Here is a 23,988-nt window from a genome sequence, read left to right on the forward strand (position 1 = left end):
CCTGTCTACAGTGGGTCCTAAACTAATTTGAGGATGTCACTTTTATCACTGCACTTTCATCCCTTATTTACGTATATTTCCTAAATGAGCATATGACATCGAGCGAAAGAGTGGCAACAGCTAGAAGTGCACGTTTCTGTAGCCTGCCATGCTTCACTGTTCTGAACGTACAGCAACCTTCTGGTCCTGGGCTCTTGCTGCGGGCGCACATACCCTCTACAAGAACGATAGTGCAATGAAAACATAAGAGCGCAAACCAAGGCACAAAATGGGAGGACGGGACACAGTTGATCTTGCACGCAAAAGCCACCTTCACCTCTACCGTACATTATTCGGTATCGATTTTCCGGATATGTTTTCTTTCATGCATGATATGACTCAGAAGGTTTATTCAAGCTTCAAAGCAATAGTATTATTTAAGATGTCACGGATAATATCCTTTATTTATGCACTGAGGTATATTTGACGATAAAGCGAGAGCCCTGTTACCGTATGGTAGCAACCGTTATCCAACCACATTGCTTGCACTTGAGTGCAGTAAAGGGGAAACAAACGCAGCATTTAAGCCAGCATTACTGCTACAGAGCGGTAACTGGCTTCCATTCGTTCATTTCCGCTCCTTAGCTTCTTTTGTGGCTTTTTCGTCTTTCACGGCGCGATTGAAAAAGCTCCACGATATTTCCAGTGCCCTTTCTTCATGTCCGAACAGAATCTGGTCAAAACTGCCTGGCAGGAGTGGGCTAAAGTAAACATAAGACTTTTTAACGGTAGAATAACAGTAGTTTTTTTTTTTTCGTAGCGCTTCTTTCTTTTGTTGTTATTTTAACGCGATTCCTCGTGACTGCTCTTTGCTAATGCCGCCCCCCCCCCCAAAAAAAAAAAATAAACGTTCTCCGTTAAGCCGCTAACGAGAAAAACTTTGCGGCATTGACTACAGCAATCGCATACGGCTTAACGCGTGCACCACGCGACTGAGCCCTTATCAGCTCTATACAGCAGTACGTCCAGCTGCTGCTTCTAGGACGAAGGCTTTGTGGAAAATCCTGCTTCCCTTCCTTAACATTCATTTTGCGATCCAAGCGCCACTGATTAATTTCGTTAATCGGGGGGGCGTCTCGATCCTGCTCGCCTATCCGCCAGCGTCTCAAAGCAATGGCCCTGCACCGTAATAGGTCGAGAGCCAGCGTCTCAAATCAATGGCCCTGCACCGTAATAGGTCGAGAGCCTTCGCGCTTGCAACCTCTGTCTCACCACTCTAAAGCCCGCCATTTTAATGAACCGAAGTCCGACGGGCAGCAATCCTCAGGTAGTAAACACCCCAGACCGATGCGCGCCTTAACCTTGCGTCAGCTTCCGTGCTCGGCGAGCGTATTACATGCTAGAGTCGTATTGGTCTTTTTCACGAAAGACGCGGTTGGGGCATCGAGATGAACGAGCGATAATATGCAGCGTGTTTTTCATCTAGTTTAGTAGTTGCCCGCAGTGTCTATGAAAGGCCAACGCAGACACGCTAAAGGGCTTTTGACTGTACCAGGAAGTCATATTCCACAATGTAAATGTTTCATCTGCGACAGAAGGCGTTGTAATGGCCCTTTTACCAGCACTTGACTCAACTTTTGTCATTAAGTAGTTAATTATCCCGTTGCTGAATAAAAGAAACTAAGAACAGACCGATCTTCATGCTAAAATTTTCAGTTGTTCTTTACACAACACAAATCAAAACATTTACGACAGTCAAGAAAAGAAGTAAGGGCAAAGTCAGCGGTAATGATGCTATGCGACTAATCTGAAAGTCGCGGGTTCTATCCCGTCCACGGTTGTCGCATTTCGATGGAGGCTAAATGGAAGACCCTTGTGCTGTGCGATGTCGGTGCACGTTAAATAACCCAAGGTGGTCTAACTTATCCTCAGTCCTCCACTACGGCGTTCCTCATGGAGTCGCTTCGGGACGTTAAGTGTGATAAAACCAGACCCAACCAATCAGTGATGATGCATCTATCATAAACCCAGCTTTAGGAACATGACGCTTCCCGCTCTAGTATGAGCGTAAAAATAACGCTATAGAAGATTAACGTTTCCATTTTTCTCGACGCGAAGTTTAAAAGACAGAAAAAAGCAACGTGCTGGAGCTTTACCTCAAAGTTCTTCTCAGTATACAAGCCAAAAAGCGATTTCTAGGCATGTTAGGAAGTTCAGAAAGCCCAAGAGCAGTGTACATGACGTTAGAGGTGTTGAAGCATTGTATGCTATACAAATTATCTTTTTTCTTTCCTGATCACTAAGTGTGGTCCCGCCTCCTGTGACGGGCGCCAGCAATTTTATTTCGAACTGAAAATGTGGACATGATTGAAGCGCAAACTAGAACCCGTTTGATGTTTGAACAACGCAATTTGAGACAGTAAATTTTATTTCTAATGCACAGTCAGACGTGATCTGTGAGGAGCCGCAGTTGATTTGCCGAAGTTTCGTTGGAGGCTGAAGCAAAGTGACCCAAGATTTATGTCCTCGTTTTAGTTCTCATTCACAGACAAACTTTTTGGTGAAAATAAAAATATATAGAGAAAGTGAGGATGCATTTTTCAAGGTTGCACTTTTATTCCCCGCTTATACCTGTCGGCCTCCCGTTCATGACAGGCGACAAGTAGCGCAAATTGGAAGGCGAACGGGACAGCAAAATGTAACCAGAAAGGAGAAAGGTTGTCTTCTGCCGTGTATTTTTTCTGCTAAAACAAAGACTGGCGGAGAGTGTATTTTAAACAACTCATAAACTACGTCAAACACCAGGCGAGAAAAAATGAGACGAGCGTGCATTGCATTTCACAAAAAAAGACGTAAATTCTCATGTTAAACTTTTTTAGGCTGGCTACTTCTCTTTCTTGAACAATCTTTCAAAGCGGACAGTCACGCTCGTTCCTGTTCCTTCTTTCTTTTTTTCGTCAGAGGTGTTCAGCGTGTGTATAACTGTGGATTAGAGGTCTTCATAAATGAAGAGTACGCTCTGCTGATTGCGGACAGCGAAAAAAAGTTATCTGGACTGCATTAAGTTCTCCGAAGGCTTAAGAGGTGCCCAACTAAAAAAAGATAATCATCCTGCCTCTTTGAGACTAACGAAGAAAATAAAAGGCGCTGTTTCTACGTTCTCAGACAGCGTTATGATCCTGAAGGTGCGAAACTTGGTGTCAGCGAAAGATAAACACGCCGAACACCGCAATAAGAAGCTCTGTTAGGTAACAGTGAGCATCCGGCATTCCGATACGAGAATGCGAAGGAAGAAAAAATCAAAAAATGACGGGAAGAGTTCATGCGCCACAGAATAAGCGATCATTAGGAGCGGCGCGGGAAAAAAAATGCACGACGCCTCGGCATCGCTGAACAAGGGTGCAGCATCAGTGAGCTGCTGCTTCCTTCCAGACGCAGGAATTAATTACGCAAGGCTCCAGATGATATCCAGCGCGGAAGATCAAGAGAGCTTCCCCAGGTGTGTTGCTTTTTGCCGTGCTCATAAAGTACTGGGTCGTTCTCCGTCAAGTCACGCAACCAGACATGCGGCGGACATAAGCGTAAGAAAGGGAACAACGCGGCCGCGCGCAGAAAAATTACCGTCAAATCGATCATGTTTTATGACAGTTCCACTGGAAGTGAGGGAGAATGCGTGGACAGAGTTTGGACTGTAGAGGTTCTTAGTTCCATGGCCGCGATAAGGATGACAAGGTAAGGGCGATGACACTTATATCACCTAACTTTCTGCCGCTCCCTGCTTCGCTTCCCTTCTCTTGCAATCAAGTCCGTTATCTTTCACGACGATCTGTTATCTTGCCTTCGCATTACAAGCCTTGACCAGTACCATTTTTTTTCTTCTTGATTTTGACTAGGATGTGATTTCCCGGCGTTTTTTTTTTCTTTTTTACCTTATGTGCTCTTTTCCTGTCGCTTAAAGTTACGCCAATCATTTTCGTTTCGATACCTCGCAGTGTTGTCCTCAGTTCAAGTTGAACCCTGTTTGTTAGCCTCCGCGTTTGTGCCTCATAGGTGAGTACTGGTAAGATACAGTAGTTATTTTCATTCTCTTGAGGGATACTGGTAAACTACCATTCATGATCAGCGAGTACCTGTAAACTAATGCGCTCCATCCCATTCTTACGCTAGTCATTTCACTCTCGTCGTCCGGATCTGCGGACACTGCGGGTAGCGGCCTAAGCGAAGTAGACATATTTACACTTTCAGCGCCTTGCTACCAATTACAAACTGCTCTTCTCTTCTGAGACTATTAAACACCACTTTTCTTTTTGTGCATATTAATTTTTAGACCCATCATTCAGCTTTTCCTGCCTAAGTCATGGATCATGCTTTGCAATTCAATTCATCCCCTGACTAAGCAAGTCAACGCAGTCAGGGAAGCTCAGATTTCATTAACTGCTATCCCAAATTGTTCCCAATCCTGATCTTGGCATACTGGTAATAGGTCACGCCCTACCAGAACGAGGTTTTAATAATACGATAGCAAGCACTTTACCGCACTCCACACTAACAACTGTTTGGCTGTTTTTTAAAACACTGCAAGCACCTTTTGTTGGCTATTGTAAACACATTTTATTCACTTTTAACTTCTTCTGCACCACTGCCAATACACTGACACAGCATCATTCTTCTTTTGTAGCTTTTATTCGCAACCGTAGCGTGTTTTGGGCACTGTTTAAGGCACGCCATAGCATTGCCCGTTTTGCCTGGTCCATGTTTGACGCAAGGCTGATGCGACTCGGCGAAGCGCGGAGGTTTCATAGGGGAGTGCGCGGAAGCTTTCCATGGAGACGGAATTAGTATAAGTCTTCCACCGTTCGCTCTCACCGCCTAGAATGACGTCATGGAGAGTTCCGCCGCCACCGCTGCTGCATTGCTGCATAGACTGTGTTCACCTCTATCCATCCAATAACACTGCACTCGTTGTGGCTGTGAGGTTTTATACTCTGTAACCGCGAGAAACTTCTGGGTTCGAATCCAACCCGTGGAACGTTTTCTGCGATTTCTTCTCTGTGTGAGGCAGAAAGACCGCACATAGGTCGCTGAAATCGCTTACTGCGGCCAGTAATGCCAGCAACACAAGCCATCTAGAACATACAGAAGTGAGTTTACGTTGCATGCGAGAAAGCCGGTACCCCATCTTCATCCGCCCATTGCACATCTGCACACTAGGTTGCTAGATATTTCGCCTGGCCTTCATCTTGTCTGCAGTTGCAAAAAAAAAAAAGCGGGCAGGTCCAAAACATGCATTTTGTGTCGCAGCAATGGCAGTCCAAATGCGTAGCTCTTGGTCCATGATACTGTGTCCATGACATGTCTGCTCAGAACGCTTTGATGAATATAAGGGTGCTTTCAATTTTACACTGTTTTAAAGCACAGTCCGTAGCTTGCCTGCACAAGCGCAATGATTAACTATAAAGGAGCATTAACGCCGATCTCTATAAAAGCAGTTAAATCATAAAGCGCACCCATTTCGTCCGTACATTTAACTTTACCAATGCTCACATTCGCCGCGAGACACGGGAACTAAAAGAATGCCAGAAACACAAAGCAGGAAAAACAGCATTTACAAAGCAGCGAGTGAAAAAAACACGACTGGAGCAGAAGATTACTCCGAAAATATCGCGCAAGAAAGTAGCGAACGGGTAGAAGCGCATCTAGATGAATCGCACTGAATTGTGCGTGACTTCATTTCAGCGGAAGAGTAATCTACGTTACAAGTTAAAACCCTGCTGACATAGAAGAGTGGTCGAAGCTTATCCATTCTAAAAACAAAAAGATACAGCAAAAATACAACAGTTTCCTGGCATTTTCATGTTGACACTATCAATAAATTTAGCATGTAGTGCACGAAACGCTATGCTCCACATGTATATCTGTTCTAATTTCTTAACGGCCTGATACGTATTTCATTGTGCGCTTTATGATTTTTCATAAATCTTGACAGTGGCATTTGAGGATGAACTTAATGCTACAAAAATGAAGAAAGCACAAGTCCATTACCACAAAGACCGTCATGGAATACTCGGATACTATACAACCATAAAATTAAAAGAAACGCGAAGTATGGGACTTAAATATTGAGGGGACGAAAGATGTGGTGTCCACATAAAGATGAGGAAAAAAGGCGGGACGAAGGGAGGGGGGGGGGGGGGGGGGCTAGTAGAAGACGCTGCACTTGAGTCGCGGGTTCATGGGCGCACCCCCGGGGCAGTGGAAGGCACCGGGAAAGTCCCGACTGTGCCTCAGCGGTTCGTTGCAGGCCAACTCGGCCGCTCCACTCTGGTAGCCCGAGCAGAGTGGGAAGCAGGAAGCCACGAAGAAGAGCTGCTCCTCGGAGAAGGACTCGAGGCCGTGGACTCGCCAGCGCGGGTCGCGCCGCCGCAGGGGAGACCGGAACGCCTGCCAAAGGAACGACAGGGCCACGGCACGCTCGAAGGCGGTGCGCTTGGCGGGGTCCCGCCTCAGTCCTCGCAGAGGCCCGCTTTCGTAACAGCGGGTGCGTTGCTCCAGGAGCGAGCGGAAGCGACTGCGTTGCGGCAGATGCTCCTGGAAGAACTGGAACGTGGCTGCCGCGATCATGGAACCCAGGCCGCCGTACTTAATGCTGTCCACCACCTGTAATGGCATGTCATGCAGCTCCTCTTCATTGATGAGCGAAACATGCCCTCCGTTAAAATTCCGACGTTTCCACAAGAAATATAGTGATTCAAACCCACGCGGACGCTACGAAACTAATTTGTTGCAATTCTGAGCGCACCACTTTCATGCAGTTGCTGTCGGAGGTTAATGTCGAAGTTTTCAGGGCCAAAATACTATTACAGCGACAACTCTTCAACGCTCTTTAACCAAGGGACAGAGAAATGTAAATGTACGGCAGTAAAAATATGAATTGGTAAATTGGTTTTTGAGGAAAGGAAGTGGCGCAGTATCTGTCTCACATAGCTCGGCGGGCACCTGAACCACGCCGCAAGGGAAGGGAGGAAGGTAGGAGTGAAAGAAGTAAGAGAGAAAGAGGTGCCGTAGCGGAGGTCTCCGGAATAATTTCGACCACCTGGGGATCTTTAACGTACACTGACATTGGACAGCACACGGGCGCCTCTTGCGTTTCGCCTGCATCGAAACGCGGTAAAAATATCCTGAATGCACTATTCGATCAGCTAACCCTTCTTTCTTTCGCACTGACCTTGGCGTCGTAGAGCGGCAGCAGCGTAGCGTAAGGGGCAAGGCCGAGAGCCCCTCTGCCGCCAGCTCTGCGGACCGTATAGGCGTTGGCACTGGCGATGCTCGACAGGTAGAACGAGCGTGTCGCCTCTCGTACCTCGGGCATCATGTGGTGCAGGGCGCGCTGGAGTCGGAGCCAGTTGAGCGCGAATGATTCTCGCGCCATGGACGGCACGTCAGAGAAGAGCCGATCCAGCCGCACTTTGTCGTCGAGCAGATCGAACCTGGGGAGGAGCGTTCGCTCCAGCTTCCGCAGATCCACCGAGATCTCGCGCGGGTCCAGGTCCGGGTTGGCTTGCAGCATGCGCAGAAGGGCTGAGTACACCACGTTCACCATCTGGTGCAGCTCAAGTCTGGTGGCCGGGTTGAAGTCGGTGGCCGCGTAGCGCTCGTACACAACCAGGCCCATTGTGGTCTCGGTGAGCCGCAAGCAGTGAAGGGGTGACTCGTCGCGCGCTGCCTTCACGCTCCCGTAGGTCATGACAGCGAGGCTGTAGGACATGAAGGGAGCCAAAGCCTGGACGACCGTCCAGCCGTAGTAATAATGAAGTCGAGGCCTGCCAACGGCCAGGAGGAGGTCGTCCAGAGCGCGGAGGTACTGCAGGTCCCAGACGGTGATCTCTTGCGAGCACGACTGCAACGGTGACGACGTGTTGTCCGGCCGAGCCGTGTAAGCTGACATCATTTGATTGAACACGTCGGCCCACCGCTTGGCTCCAATCGAAGGTGATATGCGCTGTAACCGAGTGACATTGTCAAAGATAGCCTTCATGGACGGCTTGCGGCCTGTCAGGTAGTGGAAGACGATGTTTTCAATCCTAAGGAAGTGCTCAAAGCGCGCAGACGCGTCTCCGGAAGTCACCGGCGCCAAGAGTGCGCCGACGCCGCTGGCGTTCGCCTTCCCGTCGTAAACCTCGAAGAATCGGAAGAAAGAGTCGTAGTACTGCTCGTACTTGCCGACGGCTTCAACCTCGCGGCGACGTCGCTTCAGGTGTTCGATGACGTCTCCTTTCCACATCTCTACGCTGCACTTTACCCTGTCGCGGCCGGCCGTGAAAAAGATCAGGGTGAAAACGTTCAGTGTGACGGCCATCTTCAGCATGGACGCCATGACGTCGGGCGTTTCGGATACTCGGGGCCAGTAAATTCCGGCGTCGGTCATGATCTCTCGAAACTGGTCGAACTGGCTGCTCCCTTCGGTCACCACTGCGACGCACGACTGATAGAAGATGGCGGCCTTCTCGAAGGCACTCTGCGCCTCCTCCGGTGCCATGGCTGTGTTCAGCGAGTGCGCCACGAGGTTCGTGAACGAGATCATGTGGTCGCGGAACACGGAGCGCGACGAGTTGGCGTAGCCGTCGCAGACGAAGCGGTAGAAGTTGTGGCACGGAGTGGCCGAACCCGATGCGCTCTGCGTGATCATGCGGGCGTAAGAGGTACACGCCGTGGTCTCGCAAAGGCCGACGAGCCGGGCTGCGTGCCGCACCCGGCGCGCGACTGGCACGGCGACGGCGGAGACGACAGAGACTGCGACGGCGACAGCGAGCAAAGAGACCACAACGGTCGCCTTGGTGCCTAGTTTGGGACGCTCGGGAGGCGGCGGAGGGCTCGAGATGATCTGCCTCTGAGACTCGTACAGCGTGCCGATCTTCTGCGGGTGGCAGAAAAAGCGGCGCAGAATGTTGACACCAAACAGACTCAACTTACGCCATACTTCGCTAAGACATATTATATATGGGTGACCCCATGGTAAGTAGAGTTTAACTCAGCGTGACCTGCAACGCAACGGTTGTAAAAGTAGCAATGCAACGCGCTTTTCTCTTTAGCAGCTAATAAATGCTCTGTGGTACGGTCTGCAGAAGGCCCTACCCTGCCAGCTGGAGGAAGAGCCATAACTTTTGGTCCCCAAGGAATTCCCACTGCATTGTGATCGAAGCTTGCGGGCGTACATCTGAAGCCATGCAAATCACGATTATATCTCTGATGCAAACTGCTTTGTCAACCATGAACACTTCTTAGCTTGAAGCGCAGCGAAAAATATGTGAGCTTGAAGGTGCAACCGCGGACGCCCGCGGATCGCCCTAACAATGACAGATTTCTGTGATGTGGAGCGAGAAAAGTCAGGAGTGTGTACCATGGTTTGGTTTGGTTTGGTTTATGTGGTTTAGCGTCCCAAAGCGACTGAGGCTATGAGAGACGCCGTAGTGGACTCCGGAAATTTCGACCACCTGGGGTTTTTTTAACCTGCACTGACATCGCACTGTACAGGGGACTCTAGAATTTCTCCTCCAAAGAAATTCAACCATGGCTTATATCTCTCGCAGGAATGCTGTTGATCATGAGTGCGTTCTTTTGGCTGTTCTTCCAGTCCACTGTGTAAATGCATCCACCAGACTGAACCCACAGCAAATTTGACGTAACGCCATCGATCGCCCGCAAGCTAGACTGTTGAGCTAACCCCTTCAAGTGCGCGAACCCTAGCTTTCACAAAACAGTACTGCTTCAATGACCAGCATCACAATTAAAAGGTTAGCAACGCGCCTAGAGTTAGGCCTAACCTACGCGCCTGACCGATGTCTACTTTTATCTGTTAGGTTTAAACTCGATGCGAAACGAGTGCTTCAAGCTCCCGTGGGCTCGATGGAAGGTACACGATGGTAATACAACTGGTGCTGCAAGAGGCAGTATCTAAACGTCAGCGCCCCGAGCTCGATCTCTCAGCCGACGGCTGCATACAGCTTCAGGTGAACACCCCAAGCGACGATACGAAAAGCGCACTCACGATAGGTGTCTGGTGGACTGCAGAACCATGCCTGAGCTTTGAAGAGGTAGGCTGAGATTCCGTCGCGCTGTGTTCGGGCTCCATCAGAAACCTTGAGCGAACGCTTGCACGCACCAGCAGTGGGCTTGTTCTTCTTCTTCTACTTCCCCTTCTTCTCCGCCTTCTTCCTTCTTTCTCCTCTTTTCCTTCTATCGCGCTACTGTGTCAACGCAAGCGTCGTACCAAAACGGGCATTACGTCGAACGCAAGTAATGCTTTTTAGGAGGGAAAGCTAATTGTGAACAGCTTCTAGCTATTTTCATCCATCAAGTTTTGCTGATGCAAAAGCGAATGCATTGATTAGGCAGCGATCACTATAGAGGATAGCCTCACAACAAAAGCTCGATGAGGAATCTAGAAACGACGTCGGCGTTGCCGCAGCATTTGCTTGGGTTTTCTCTCAATCGAGAACTTCCACGTTCACGTGGTAGCCAGTGAGGACGTCATGGAAGTTGGCTGGAGATTCGACGTTCTTGAGAACGTGCCCTAAGTAAGCTTGTTAACTGGGGGTGTTTAGCCCACACGAGCTTTGAAATGGCATTGTGGTAAGGCTAGCGAGTATAGCCCATACGGCTTGAAGGACAAGAGCTCGGCAACTATCAAGGAGAAGGACAAGAGAGTAGCGTGGCATCAGTCAGGAATAATTCTTCGGCTCAGAGGAAATAGAAACACCTCGGAAGCATTTTTGTTTTGCTTTTTCTGGTGCGCAAGTTTCAACTCTGCCTATGCTTCAAGATCATGCTCACCCATATGGTGTCTCCGTGAACCTCAGGTACACTTTTCTATTCCATGAATTACTAAGAAATTTGGTTTATCATTGCCTGCTCTCAAATAAATGACATTGCATCCTCTGCATTTTAACCATAAAAACCGCATACATGTCTACACAGACGACTCAGTGACTTCAACAAGTTCTGCTGGGTGTGTGGTGATACCGGCCAGATCTATTTTAATGAAGGTGAGGACTACCTATCTCACCTCTTCAACTGGTGCAGAACTAGCTGCACTACAGGCTGCAGTTCAGTTCATCAGTCAGGAATCTTCGCATGACTGGACAGTTTTCATTGACTCTAAAGCAGCCCTTCAAGGCCTGCAAGCTGCACTACGCCGCGGGTAACACATTGAAAGGACATGACATGATTTTTCAGTGGCTGCCAGGCCACTGCGGTATTCGTGGAAATCACCAGGCAGACGAAGCTGCCCGTTCTGCCCACGATGACTGAATCGCTGTCAATATCTCTGTAACGAGAGCCGATGCAGCGCGTGGGCTTCGTTCTTTGAGGCTGGAGCTCATACTTTCAGCGTGTAACACGGGAGAGTTCGTCTTCCATGCGATATAGCGCGTCGTGAAGCAATATTACTGTGCCGTCCATGTCTCGGCGTTGCCTTCACAAATCATTCATTCATTCATTTATTGATACTGTCAGCCTTTCTCAGGCTATTACAGGAGTGGAAAACCTAATAAATTCACATTCAAAACAAGGTACATTTCACAACTGCGATATCGACACAAAAACAAAGGAAAAATCAAACAGTAGACAAGAATAACGTATGCAAGTGCTGAGGCAGAACTATTACATTGTTGTACTACGGTCCAGGTAAGATTTTAGGCATTCTAGAAAGGCGTCGAGGGAGTTAATATTTACAATGGACTCTGGCAGCATGTTCCATTCTTTAATAACACGAGGAAAAAAACTGTACTTAAAACAATCGTTATAAGAACGCGGCACAGGAATACACATGGAATGGCGATGTCTTGATGTTTCATTAGGGTGTATTGTAAAATATGGTGATGTGTTGATATTCAAGTGGCCATGGATTAAAAGGTAAAGAAATTTCAGCCTATCTACCTTAGTGCGGTATTCTAAACTTTTAAGGTTTGCTAATTTACATAATTCGGTCGGTGAATCAGTTCGGCGATATTTATTGAAAATAAAACGGGAAGCAAGTTTCTGAACTTTCTCAATTTTTAATTTGTTAGACGCAGTGTAAGGATCCCAAACAATTTTACCATATTCAATTACAAGTTATACAAGGGTGTTATAAGTGAGTGTTTTTACATCGGGAGCTGCGTTACGGATTTTGCGTCTTAGTGCCCAAATTGTTTTGCGTGCCTTAGAGCATATATTATTTATGTGAGTATTCCAGTAAAGGTCAGAAGTGAAGGTTAAGCCGAGATACTTATGCTGATGTACTCTATTAACTGGTTTACCTGCAATGGAGTAAGGGTATATCATTATATTTTTCTTTCTAGTAACAGACATAATTACGGATTTGTCAGAGTTAAGCACCATCTGCCACTTAGCGCACCAATGTTCTATTGCATGGAGATTAGCGTTCAGTTCTTCTTGATCAGTTGGGGTCCTAATCGTTTTGTATACGACACAGTCATCAGCGAAAAGTCTGATTGGGATTGTGATAGCTTTTGGGAGGTCATTTATGAAGACTAAAAATAAAAGGGGGCCCAAGACACTTCCCTGTGGAACACCTGAAACCACAGGGGAAGAAGACGATTGAAAACCTTCGAGGTGTACAAACTGTTCACGGGAGGTGAGGTAGGAAGAAAACCAGTGTGTTATTTTGGAGTTCCTGAAAATAGCATTAATCTTTAGCAGCAACTTTGGATGGGATACCTTATCGAATGCTTTTGAAAAGTCCAAGAATAATATGTCAGTTTGACCTCGGCTGTTTATTCCCTCGGAAAGATCGTGAACGGTTTCTATGAGCTGGGTAATTGTAGAAAGGCCTTTTCGGAACCCATGTTGAGAAGGATGAAGTATGTTATTATTTTCAAGATATTCCATAAGGTGTTTAAATACAATATGCTCAAGCAACTTAGAACATGTACGAAGAAGAGAAATTGGTCGGAAATTATTGACAACCGATGTAGAGCCACTCTTATGGACCGGAATAACTTTGGCATATTTCCAAGCGGACGGGAAAGAACACGAGGTAATGGATATTTGAAAAATTATTGTTAGGTATTTGGCAACCCACTCTGCATATCTAAGCAGGAATTCATTGGGGATTCCATCAGGGCCAGGGCTTTTCTTTACAGGCAATTGAAGCAGCAAGTTAAGCACTCCTTGCTCTGAGACTTCTAAGTCTTGGACTGGAGGGCAGCCAGGCGCGTCTGCTACTTCTGGTGACAAGTCGTCGTCAGAAGTGAAGACGGATGAAAAGAACGAGTTCAGGTTTTCAGCTCTTTCTGCATTAATTTTGTCTCCATTCTTTTTAGGCTTTGCAGGAATAACATAGCGCCAAAATTTAGTAGGTGCCTCTATTAAAAATTTTTTTAGTGTTACATTATAGAACTTGTCCTTAGCCACCTTGACAAGATGCTTGAGTTGCTTACTCATTTGGCTAATTGCACTGCTATCGCCAGGAACAGATTTAATCCTGTTTGCCCTCCGTTTTCTTTTTAATTTCCGTTTCATATGTATGATTTCTCTTGTGATCCAGGGATTCTTCTTCCCTGTACATTTTGAAAGCTTTGGAATAAAGTTCGTAATACAATGTTCCACCGTGTTTGAAAAATAGGCCCATAATTTGTCGACGGTAGCACCATTGTCGGCAAGATGCATAAAATCATCAAGTGAACCCTCGAGGCATTCCAACACACCAACGTCGTCAGCGGCTGCAAAGTTTAGAAACGTCTTACGTTTGCTATGCGAACGATCTGGCACCATATCTAAAACCATTGTTACAATTTTATGATCAGATATACCTTCGCAGGGTTCGCAATCACGAAGATGTGGTAGCAGTTCTGAGGATATAAAGACTAGGTCCAGAAGTGATGATGTTGTTTCGCATACTCTGGTGTAACCTTCTACAACTTGAGTTAGGTTATGACAAAATGCAAGCTCAATTAGTTCTTCAAAGCTAGGCATATCCGTTGCACTAAAGGAGAGAGTATTCCAGTCAATTCCGAAATCAGTATGCTTTCCGGATCGCGATGGCCGACAGCCCTTCTTGTGTAAACTGTGTCTGTGAAGAGACAATCAGTCATCTCCTGGTTGAGTGCCCTGTCTTTGTGAACGAAAGAAATAAGCTGCGTTGTGCTCTGGACCGCCTTGATCCTCGCCCCTTCACAGAAGCCAAGATCCTCGGTCCGTGGCCACAACAGCCGACTGCCGTCAAGGCTTACAAGGCACCGTTCTCTTTTTTGCGAGACTGCCCTAATTGACAGATTGTGACTATGCTACCCGTCCCTTCTCTTTTCCCTCTTTAATCCCCTCATTCCCTTCCCCAGTGCAGGGTAGCAAACAGGAAACCTTTCTGGCTAACATCCCTGCCTTACCCCTCTCTCTGTATCTATCTATCTATGCTTCGCGTTTCAGCCTGCGTCGCGAAGCCTTATCGCTTCGGCTCGATGGCCGTGTGACGCTAGGAAAAGTAAGGTTCGCAAGAGAAGAAAACTCTTTGTCATAGATTCTTTTTCTCTTCTAAAATTCATGCAATAAAAAAGTTGGGTTTTAACGTAGTTACAGCGAGCAGACGTGCGAAAGTGGGTGTTTAGCCTGATTGTCTCATGGTTTTGCTTTCCTGAGTCGTCAGTACGTCTGGCGACGGTATTAGACTCAGGTCAAGCTCTGATAGAGGTTAAGCTTCTCTGATCTCTTCGCGAGGTAGATGTAAATTGAAGACGACGACGATCTGCAATGCTCAGCACAACAGTGTGTTGTTGCAGTTTAACACTAGGCGTGTTCGGCGGCGGCGATAGCATAGTGCGTTTGTGCAGTGGCCAACGAAACTGATATGTTCGCACCGCCGTGGGGTGAAATCCCAGTCACGGTAATATTTTATTTATTTATTTATTTATTTATTTATTTATTTATTTATTTATTTATTTATTTATTTATTTATTTATTTATTTATTTATTTATTTATTTATTTATTTATTTATTTATTTATTTATTTATTTATTTATTTATTTATTTATTGAAGATCAAAGCTTCAGCGATCACCGGTTTTGGCAGCCTTGGTCGTGCAGTAGGACATCATCATCATCATATACCTCTTCCGCGTTCAGTCATATGGCTGCTTCTAAAAACAACACAGATGCCTACTGGAGCTCACTGGTGAGCAATTTTATCTCGATTAAATCACACCAGTGTGAATAGGGCTCTGCTAACGTTGGCCCCCACCCACCACACTGGTTTCGACGCAGCTTCAGTGCGGTTTATCGCAGATGCTGTACGCCGTGTATTCGTGCTAAACAGCAAGGACTTTCTTTGAGGGTCTTAGTGATCGTGCTATATAACTTAGTGGTATCTTACTGCTATCTTCAATTAGGGTGTTAACTACTGAGTACGTTTCCTCTGCAAGAGTGGAAACAGGACGTAAGTGTCTTTGAGCTATAATGCCAAATTACGGGATGCGTTTTCGACGTGACTGAAGACGGATGTGTGCCGAAGTGTGGAATGTCGTCGAACCTCAGTCATTATGGTTTGCAACAATACACTACAAATATTTTCGATCTCGCCTCCAGCGAGCTTCCTTTAGACTACGTGGATCTGGCAGTAGAACAGTAGAAAAAAAAACTCAATGGCACATTAAACGCGACAGTGAAGCTAAAACCTTTCTGCATACTTCTTCGCTTCAAAAATATGTCAAAATTATAGCAATATTCTTTAGCATCCTTGCAGAAGAGCCAAAGTAAACGCACTTGAGCTGAGCAAACAGTTGAAGTAAATAAACGTCAGTCCTGTCAAGCAGAATTTTTCGATACGCCAGCAAAAAGCTAGCGAGGCTGACTGTAAACGCAGCGTGACGAATTCAAAGTAGTCTTATTTATTCCAGGGATCCCTCGCAACGAACGTGCGCTGACTGCAGCCTTCTTCCTTGCGGCGGTGTCTGCTTCTCGCTCAGTAGACTCCGAGGTAGTAACTCGAGCCTCCTCCTATTCCCGCTGTCTCGAATAAAATACCCTGGAAGCCGCTTGTTGGATTCGCGGACTGCATTCGCGTCGCGGTCAAATAAAGCGTACTTACAGGCTTCGCTGAGCGTAGCACGTCGAGCTCAAGCGCGTAAACACTGCAACCCAGAATACTTCAGCGCTGTTGGTGAAAACATGTCAGAGTAGGGCGTTTCGCCTGACGCCTAGGGCTCTTTCCTTTTTTTTTTCCTTCGTATTCAAAACCATCCGTGGTTGCTTTCTCTAAAAGCTCTGACAAGGGCGTGGTGCACTGCTGTTGGAGAGTTTCGTTTCTAGTAAGCAGCTTCCAGTGCTTTGACAGCAGAACTTGAAGGATGTGCAGAATGCATGCCCGAATTCTACATGTAATTGTTCCTACCGTGCTCTGTTTAGTCGTGGTGAACTTCTTCCTATGTCCTCCTTCCGCTGCATTGGCGCTTAAAGCAGGCAGTTGCGAGTAAGTAATACTTTTTGCGGAGTCTTGTAGCGCCTGTGTCAACGGAGGATATACGTGCGAAAAACTAAGTATGTTTCCGCTCCAGAATCAATAAGAAACTTAGTCATCAATGAAAGCAATAGCGATAGAGTAAATTTTTTGTGAGTTGCATTCAAGTGTTGGCACAAAAAAATAAATACTGACTTTCGCTTCAGACATTTATTTTTGGTTTATGGGGGTTTAGCGTCTCAAAGAGACTCAGGCTATGAGGGACGCCGTAGTGAATGGGTCCGGAAATTTCGACCACCTGGGGTTCTTTACCATGCACTAACATTGCGCAGTACGCTGTCATCTAGCATTTAGCCTCCATCTAAGTTCGCCTGCCACCACCGCGATCGAACCCGCGTCTTTCGGGTCAGCAGCCGAGTGCCATAACCACTGAGCCACCGCGGCGGCTCATTGAAAATTTTGGTCGAGAAGAAAACAGGTCTAGTACATACGAGATTCTATTACCGCAACTCTTGCATTTTTGTTTTTAGAATTTGGGGAGTTGAAGATGGCTTTGAATCTTTAGTTTTGAAGCGTACAATGGCGACATTCTTGAAGCTTTCCTGGAAATACTTTTTGGAACAAGAATTCAAATCAGACACGCCACGTTTTGGGGCCTACGTTTAGCTGACGCTAAGTTTACGCTACGTTTAGCCACGTTACGCTAAGTTTACCTGACGGTTCTAGCCATTCTCAAGTATGCACAACAGTTCTGTTCTTCCTCCTTCCAGGCTGGCACACAGCAGTCTGTTTCAAACCACATTTCCAAAAATAATAACAGCAAACACAAGCTATTAAATTCCATGACTAACAGTGTTACTCGTAAGACCTCGCACAGACGCGTCAGAGCTTTTGATTCCAGCTTTAGCAGGTACGCTCGCAGTTATTACGAAGCTGCCACTTCCTAAACCATCAAGAATTTCATGCATGGCCCCGTCAAAGCATATCCCCAGAGGCTCGACATGCTGTTTGCAGCACTTTGATCCCTTACTTCAACTAACTGTATCTCCCAGCTCTCCAGCTGCGATGCTACGGTGTTGTGCTGCCTGTGGCTAGGAGTGGCATTTTAGAAATGTCCACTTCCATCTAATCACAATGAGAGACTCTCCAGTGTGTGAAAACTGCAGGTGCTATGAAACCATTGACCACCTATTGTGTCACTAACCTCAGTTTAAGCATGAGCGTGTCCTCCTTGCACCAACTTTCTGCCGCTTGAATCCTCGTCCACTTAGAGAAGCCAAAATTCAGGGACCTTGTACTAGACATTTATCTCAGAGAAACGCTGTGAAGGCGCTATTGCAATTCTGAAAGGAATCAAGGTCGAGTTCAAGGCTATCAACTTTCAGTGTATGCCCTGTGTATCGTCATAGTAAAGCCCTAGGTACACGTGCAAAACTGATCTCCCATTCCTATCTCCCCTTTCTTTCTCTCCCTTTGTTCCCTAGTCCACGTGTAGGGTAGAATACTGGGTGTCACATATAGTTAGCTACCATGCCACTGCATTCTTCTGTTTGTCTCACTTTCTTCTCTCATGCATGAGCCCCTTAGGGAGCCAAAAAGTACAAAAAAAACTGCCTTTTGCTGAACATTTGCTTTGTTTGACAAGCTATGAAGGCCGACCGCGAACCGCTTTTCACGGAACGGATTGCTCCGTGTTTTCGGAATCCAAGATGAAGTTTGACGAGTCGATTGCAGCTCCGTAACACAGCTTATCGAGAGGGGCAAGCATTCTATGAACGTTCCTGTACTGCTTTTTCACGCCCCCTTTGTGCGCTTACAAGCATGAGCCTGCGTGCTCTGTGGAAGCCACACGTTGCGTGCATCAGCTAGCTACTATAGGCTACGTCGAGACAAGGAAAGGAATGTTTTCAGCCAAACACGCACCTCTAATCCTTCATTATATAGTGACGTGTTCATCACAGCTCAAGAAGCTTACGCCAGCAGTTCTTGGACGCGCACTGAAACAATTGCAGCGCCTCCAGGGCTAAGCAAGTTCCCTAAATTTCGTTTCCTTGAAACGATGCCAAAACAATTTGCCGCCGCAACATGTATTTGCTTTCTTATTGCGGCTGTGTAACTCTGTTCAGCGCCGATAGAGTTAGCATGCAAAAATGCGCTCTTTTGTGACCGTACTGTTTTATTTCTGTTAATTTTCTGGCGTGGGCCAGACGACTGATGTTACTGCCAGGACGTGCGCGCCCATTTCGCCTCGTCATAGCCCTAGACCTAAAGCACGCACCCAGCGCGCATATTTTGACTTCGAAATTAGTCATTGAGGCCACGGTACGGTCCAGTCAACTTCTTTGTTTCCGCGACAAAAGCTTCCCCACTGGCCGCGCACTTATTGAATTTCGCTACTGGCGTCATTCAGAGGAACCCCGCTCCTTAAATAAAGAGTAATCTCCGTGGACGTCAATTACAAGAAAGATGTGACGTAAACCCGGTGACCTATATTTTTAACCACAGAAGGCTCTTGAAGTCCATTTAATTCAGGAAGTCTCAGGCTTAACTGTGCGTCACTTGTTCTTTAAATTCATATCGCCGAGATCGCGTAAGGATCTTGTCGAGTTCTCGTTTTTCCACGAACAGCGCTCGATTTCTTGCTTTCTTTGGTATTTGGTTGGCCACATACAGGCACGTCCCTATTTTTAACTGTAAAGCACTCGACAAACAATACACTTTCATTATACTTCTTTTTGTTTTTTGCACGCAGTGGTGGCGCAATTTTGTCATGGTGCTCGGCTACTGAGGTGGAGGACCCGGGTTCGATCCATGCCGCGACGACCGTGTTTCAATGGAGGCGAAACACAAAAGGTGCCCGTGTGCTGTGCGTTGTCAGTGCACGTTAAAGGAGAGCGGAAAATTGGGCTGGTTGGTTGATATGCTCTGTTCTTGTTTTGATTTCCTATATATGGGCGCACATGTTTTCGGAATAAACTTCAGTTCTGAGTTAGCGCTTTTCCTTGTGTTAATCCTCGACTTAGTCCTTGTATTAGTCCTTGTGTGAGTCCTTGTGTTAGTCCTTGTGTTAGTCCTTGTGTTAGTCCTTGTGTTAGTCCTGGGCTTAGTCCTCGTGTTTCTGAGCGTTTTTTTTTTTTGCAGTATACACGTTAAAGAACCACAGGTGATCTAAACTAATCCGGAGCCCGCCACTACGGCGTCCCTGATAGCCTATGAATTACTTCAGGACGTCAAGCCCCACAGTTTAATTCTTCTTTTTCTGTTCGTTATAAAACTACGTCACGGTCAGTGTTTTCCTGCTAGCTCTTGCACGCCAGGTAAATTATACCCCGTTAGTTGAGTTTCCCTGTGAAAGGGGAGAAATATATTTCGAGTAGAGGCGCTCTCGGTCGCCGATAATCTCAATATTTTTCACGTCCTTATATTAGCGACTTTCTCTTTCAAGAGCGGTAATAAAAGCTGCGTGGAGAAGCAGTACTCAGACCAAACAACTCCAACATTGTAAGCGCTGCACGAAGCGTTTTTGTTTGTTGTGCCTTCTTGTTCCTGCTCTCTCCCGTCATTCTCTTATTTATTTTTTTTTTCGTGCTGTCGTACCAACTCGCCCGTCAGTCCGTGAAGTTATGCGCAAGCAGACTGAATACATAAATATCGCATCAGCAGAAGCTTTACCACAGCATTTCTACGCCCTGTCCCTTCCTCCTTTAACAGCTGTTTACTATGAGCCTGGGAGAGGCTTAATCAGTGGCGTTTTTTAGGGTATCCTTATATTGTCATCTCCTAGTATCTAGCTCGGAAAATCCGACTGCCATTTTTTCAACTATAGAACATCGGCAGAGGGAGTGTTCTCAAACATCCCAGTGCGAGAAGATGATTTTGAAGCATGAAGTGGGAGGGCGGCATTATAAATAAAGAAAATCTAGCTAAGCAGCCTTCACGACGCCTACGCCGAGAAACCAGTGGTATTATATGAATATTTTAATAATGATTACAGGGAAAATGAGAAGAGCACTTGGAAAGCGATATCGTTTTTCTCCATTCACCGTGGGATTAGTGCGGACCTCTGTTCTAAAACAGGCTTCTCCGCGATCCATGCCTGCTAATTTATTTTTATCCCACCAGGATAGCTAGAAATTTCTCGCAAAACACGCGTCGAAAACTAGCGCCGGTTCTCCTTTGTAAGGTTTGGCTAAACGGAATGAGAGTGAGAAAAAATAGTGAAGAAAAAGTGGCGGCTCAAACGTGCTAACCCTGCCCTCTCTTACTTCCTACCCCGCATTTGCGCGAGCAGATAAGCGAGATTTCGTAAGTCCCGACAGATCACCCCTGCTCGAGCAGACCGTTTTTGCTTCGTACTTTTTTCCCAATGTGCTTAGAATCCAAGCTGCGATTTTTTTTCTTTATAGCGGAACTGAATAAAAAGAGAAAAAACCCAAGTGTCGCAGCAAAAACAAGAGGCCCGGAAAGATTCCAGCTTACCGTGAAGGGCTAATCCCAGTGACTAAAGCGTTCCGTTCCAGAATCACCAACGCCCAAAGCAGGCAAGCGAGCGTAGAAAGCGAGCTTCCGGAAATCGGGAGAAAGGCGGCATTCGCAAGAATCCGTTCACAAGAGCATTTAAAGACGGAACTTTCCGAGAGTGAAGCCTAGGAGTATTTCCGTTCCTGCAGGCCTTGATCAAGCACAGTTTTTTTAGATGAGGTCACATGGTGTTTGCCACCTTTTGACAGTGCTTGCGTTTTGCCGATGTAACAGAAAATATAGTGTTACAATTCGTGCAACTTTTTTTTTAATTCTTTAGTAGTGAATGGACGCATCATCTTGTTTGGGGCAGCCCTCAGCGCGCCGTTACCTGCCAAGAAAAGATCCTAGTAAGATTAATAACGGCAACAACGCCACTTAACAGAACTGAACGACCTCGTTTTTAGAAGGAAATAGATAAGGGTGCGGCACTGTCAGGTGAACTGATAAGATTAAGAGTTCACCAGGAATAAGGTGGCCGCAGCTGACGCATGACAGGATGAACTGGTGCTCAGTAGAAGCATTTGTCCTGCAGCGGACGTAGTTAGGCTGCTGCTACCGAGAACAGAATATACTTTATTCCACAGAAAGAGCACACAATGTGAGCGTAGGTGCAAAGATCACAGGAACCAAACAAATGCGACCAGTAAAAAACTCACACATGATGTTTTAATGGTGTTAATGAACCCACCTACACACCTAATGTTTCAGTATCTCAGATGATCTTTTAATGGTGTTCGCGAACCCACCTACACACACCTGATGTTTTAGTATCTCAGAAAAGCGAGAAGTTAAGAGCTCCCTACTGAGCCTTTGACCATGAAATCTGTGCGACATTTTTATTGCTTAATGTTATGTTCTGTGCTGACTCTCGTGTACTCAGTGCCTTCGTGGAAACGAAAGACACGAGAACAATGTCTCGCATGCATGAAAGTTGCAACTGCACTCTAAGCGTTTTTTCATCTTTTCTGGAGCAACGATGACCGTTCCTCCCCGGAGACAACACCGTTACTCCCCAGAGATGACGTTTGGTCAGCGAAAAGACTAACTGCCGGACGAGACATGCAGCGCACGTATTTCTAGGACTAAATGTTAAGGCCCAAAAGCAAAGATACCAACGAATGAACGAACTTTTTTTGTATTTACTATGCTGTCTGCTACGTTGCGCTTTGTGTCGCCACCGAAAAGTCTAACCCCTCACTCGCTTTTAGTTGGTTCACCGTTTGAGTGTCAGTCTGCGCCCCTGGCACGCGAATCGATCACAATAGCATGCAGGTTGTTGCTTTTAGAAGCTAAAAAAAAATACATAGAGCTAGGTTTACCGGCTTAGGGCATGAATCGGCGAAAGCTCTTACAGCGTTGGTCTAGCTATACAGCACTGCATTCCGCCGTGGACTGTAGCCACACCGTGGATTCTTTCCGTGGGAGCCACGTTCTGGTTGCGCCTTCTTCCGCTCTCGCCGTAACTTCCCAAGTAGAGAGTTATAGCATGTCGTTACCGTGTTTACGTTACCGTTTACCAGGCTCGGCTCGCGACATCTGCGCATGCGCGTCCACTACCGGAACGGTAACACTCTACGGAATCTCTTTAGCGTTGCGGAGAGAGTTATCGTTCCCTTGTAAACAAACATGGCGGCGCCCTGCTGGCCCGCTTCGGAATAAATTAGGGGTGTGCGAATAACAAATTCTTCGAATACGAATCGAATACGAATATTTGGCTCCGAATATCGAATCGAATATCGAATAATCAAGGACAGACGCATTTAACCACTACAAAACATTTATTTGAGCTCCGAAGAACATCACAGTTCAACTATCGATGATTAAATGAACACAAAAGGTGTGTGTGGCTGCACAAAAAGTATCAGTCTCGAACATTATTCTTAGAAGAGTGGAAATATCAGAGAAGATGGCTGGCACACAGCATTGATTAAGGCTAGCTTGCCACCAGCACGAACGCGCGTTGCTGGGATGAACATGGAAGGTTGTCGTGAAGGAAAACCCGCTGCTCCACATGGTCAGGCAGAAGTAGTTCCCTTCTGGCTGAAACGACTCCTCCAGCCACAGAAAATGCTCTCTCACTTGGCACTGAACTGGCACGTATTGCGAGGTACTTCGTCCACAGCTCTGACTATACCAGCTTCGCAGGTATAGCCACAAAGAAGCTCACCAGCGCAGTCAGCTACGGCATGGCCCTTGGAGGAAGGAATGCGCATTGCTCTGGGCGCCGCCTTGTTGTTATGTCTCTGTCAATAGGGCTTGCGGACCGAAATGAACGCCGGTGCTCACATTGAATATTCGGCTAGATACGAATATTCGCGTCGGGTCGAATATTCGAGACAACATGAATACTTGGATTTCGAATCGAATTCGAATACTAAAAATATAATATTCAAATTATATTCCAAAATTTCGAATATTCGCACACCCCTAGAATAAATGCATGTCACCGCTGGATTCTTTAATGCGATACCGCGGCGGTTGAATTTCTTTGGAGGAGAAATTCTAGAGGCCCGTGTACCGTGCGATGTCAGTGCACGTTAAAGAACCCCAGGTGGTCGAAATTTCCGGAGCCCTCCCCTACGGCGTCTCTCATAGCCTTAGTCGCTTCTGGACGTTAAACCCCATAAACCAAACCATCTTTGATGCGATAGCTCACTCAAATGGTAGCGGTTCGCTTTTATTTCGCATATTCTCACCTATACGTCGAGGTTTAAGTGACAACTAGCCCATGTTGTTGAGATAATTCAGTGATTTTCGAGCAGTTAAGCCAATCTATCCGCGTAGCAAATTTTCCTTCCTCCAAGCGCGTAGCCAAAGAAGCAACAACACTGTAGCTTTTGTGCCAGCCTAACATTTTCCTCTATTTTCATAGTTTTCTTCCTTGAAAAACAAAAACATTTTGGTAATGCTTGTCATATTTACCACTAAATTCCGAAAAAAAAAGTTTCTCCAGTCCAGAGTTCAAGCGCTTTGACTTACTGTCACCAGATGGCGCCACTATGTTTACATCCAAATCATGCATCCAAACATACAAAGAAG

At 46.4% G+C, this 23,988-nt stretch overlaps 1 protein-coding gene across 1 annotated transcript; it reads right to left on the reverse strand.

The window, feature by feature from the left end:
• Window positions 1-6,177: 6,177 nt before the first annotated feature.
• On the reverse strand, window positions 6,178-10,108 carry LOC149340398 (endothelin-converting enzyme-like 1). The gene is made up of 3 exons (XM_089551119.1): window positions 10,025-10,108; window positions 7,205-8,893; window positions 6,178-6,636 (listed from the first exon to the last, which is right to left on the reverse strand). Exons 1-3 carry the CDS (start codon window positions 10,106-10,108, stop codon window positions 6,178-6,180), a joined length of 2,232 nt encoding a protein of 743 aa, XP_089407245.1.
• Between the last annotated feature and the right edge of the window lie 13,880 nt (window positions 10,109-23,988).

This window comes from Amblyomma mixtum, chromosome 6, assembly GCF_055824585.1.
Source record: "Amblyomma mixtum isolate Tamu chromosome 6, ASM5582458v1, whole genome shotgun sequence".
NCBI lineage: Eukaryota > Metazoa > Arthropoda > Arachnida > Ixodida > Ixodidae > Amblyomma > Amblyomma mixtum.

What these genes read in the sequence shown, in the direction of transcription:
- LOC149340398 (XM_089551119.1), bottom strand. Translation starts at nt 10,108, where the DNA reads ATGGAGCCCGAACACAGCGCGACGGAATCTCAGCCTACCTCTTCAAAG. An exon ending in CAGTCCACCAGACACCTATC is followed by an intron (nt 8,894 to 10,024) that starts GTGAGTGCGCTT and finishes TGCCACCCGCAG; the next exon opens with AAGATCGGCACGCTGTACGA. An exon ending in TGCCGCTCTACGACGCCAAG is followed by an intron (nt 6,637 to 7,204) that starts GTCAGTGCGAAA and finishes ATGCCATTACAG; the next exon opens with GTGGTGGACAGCATTAAGTA.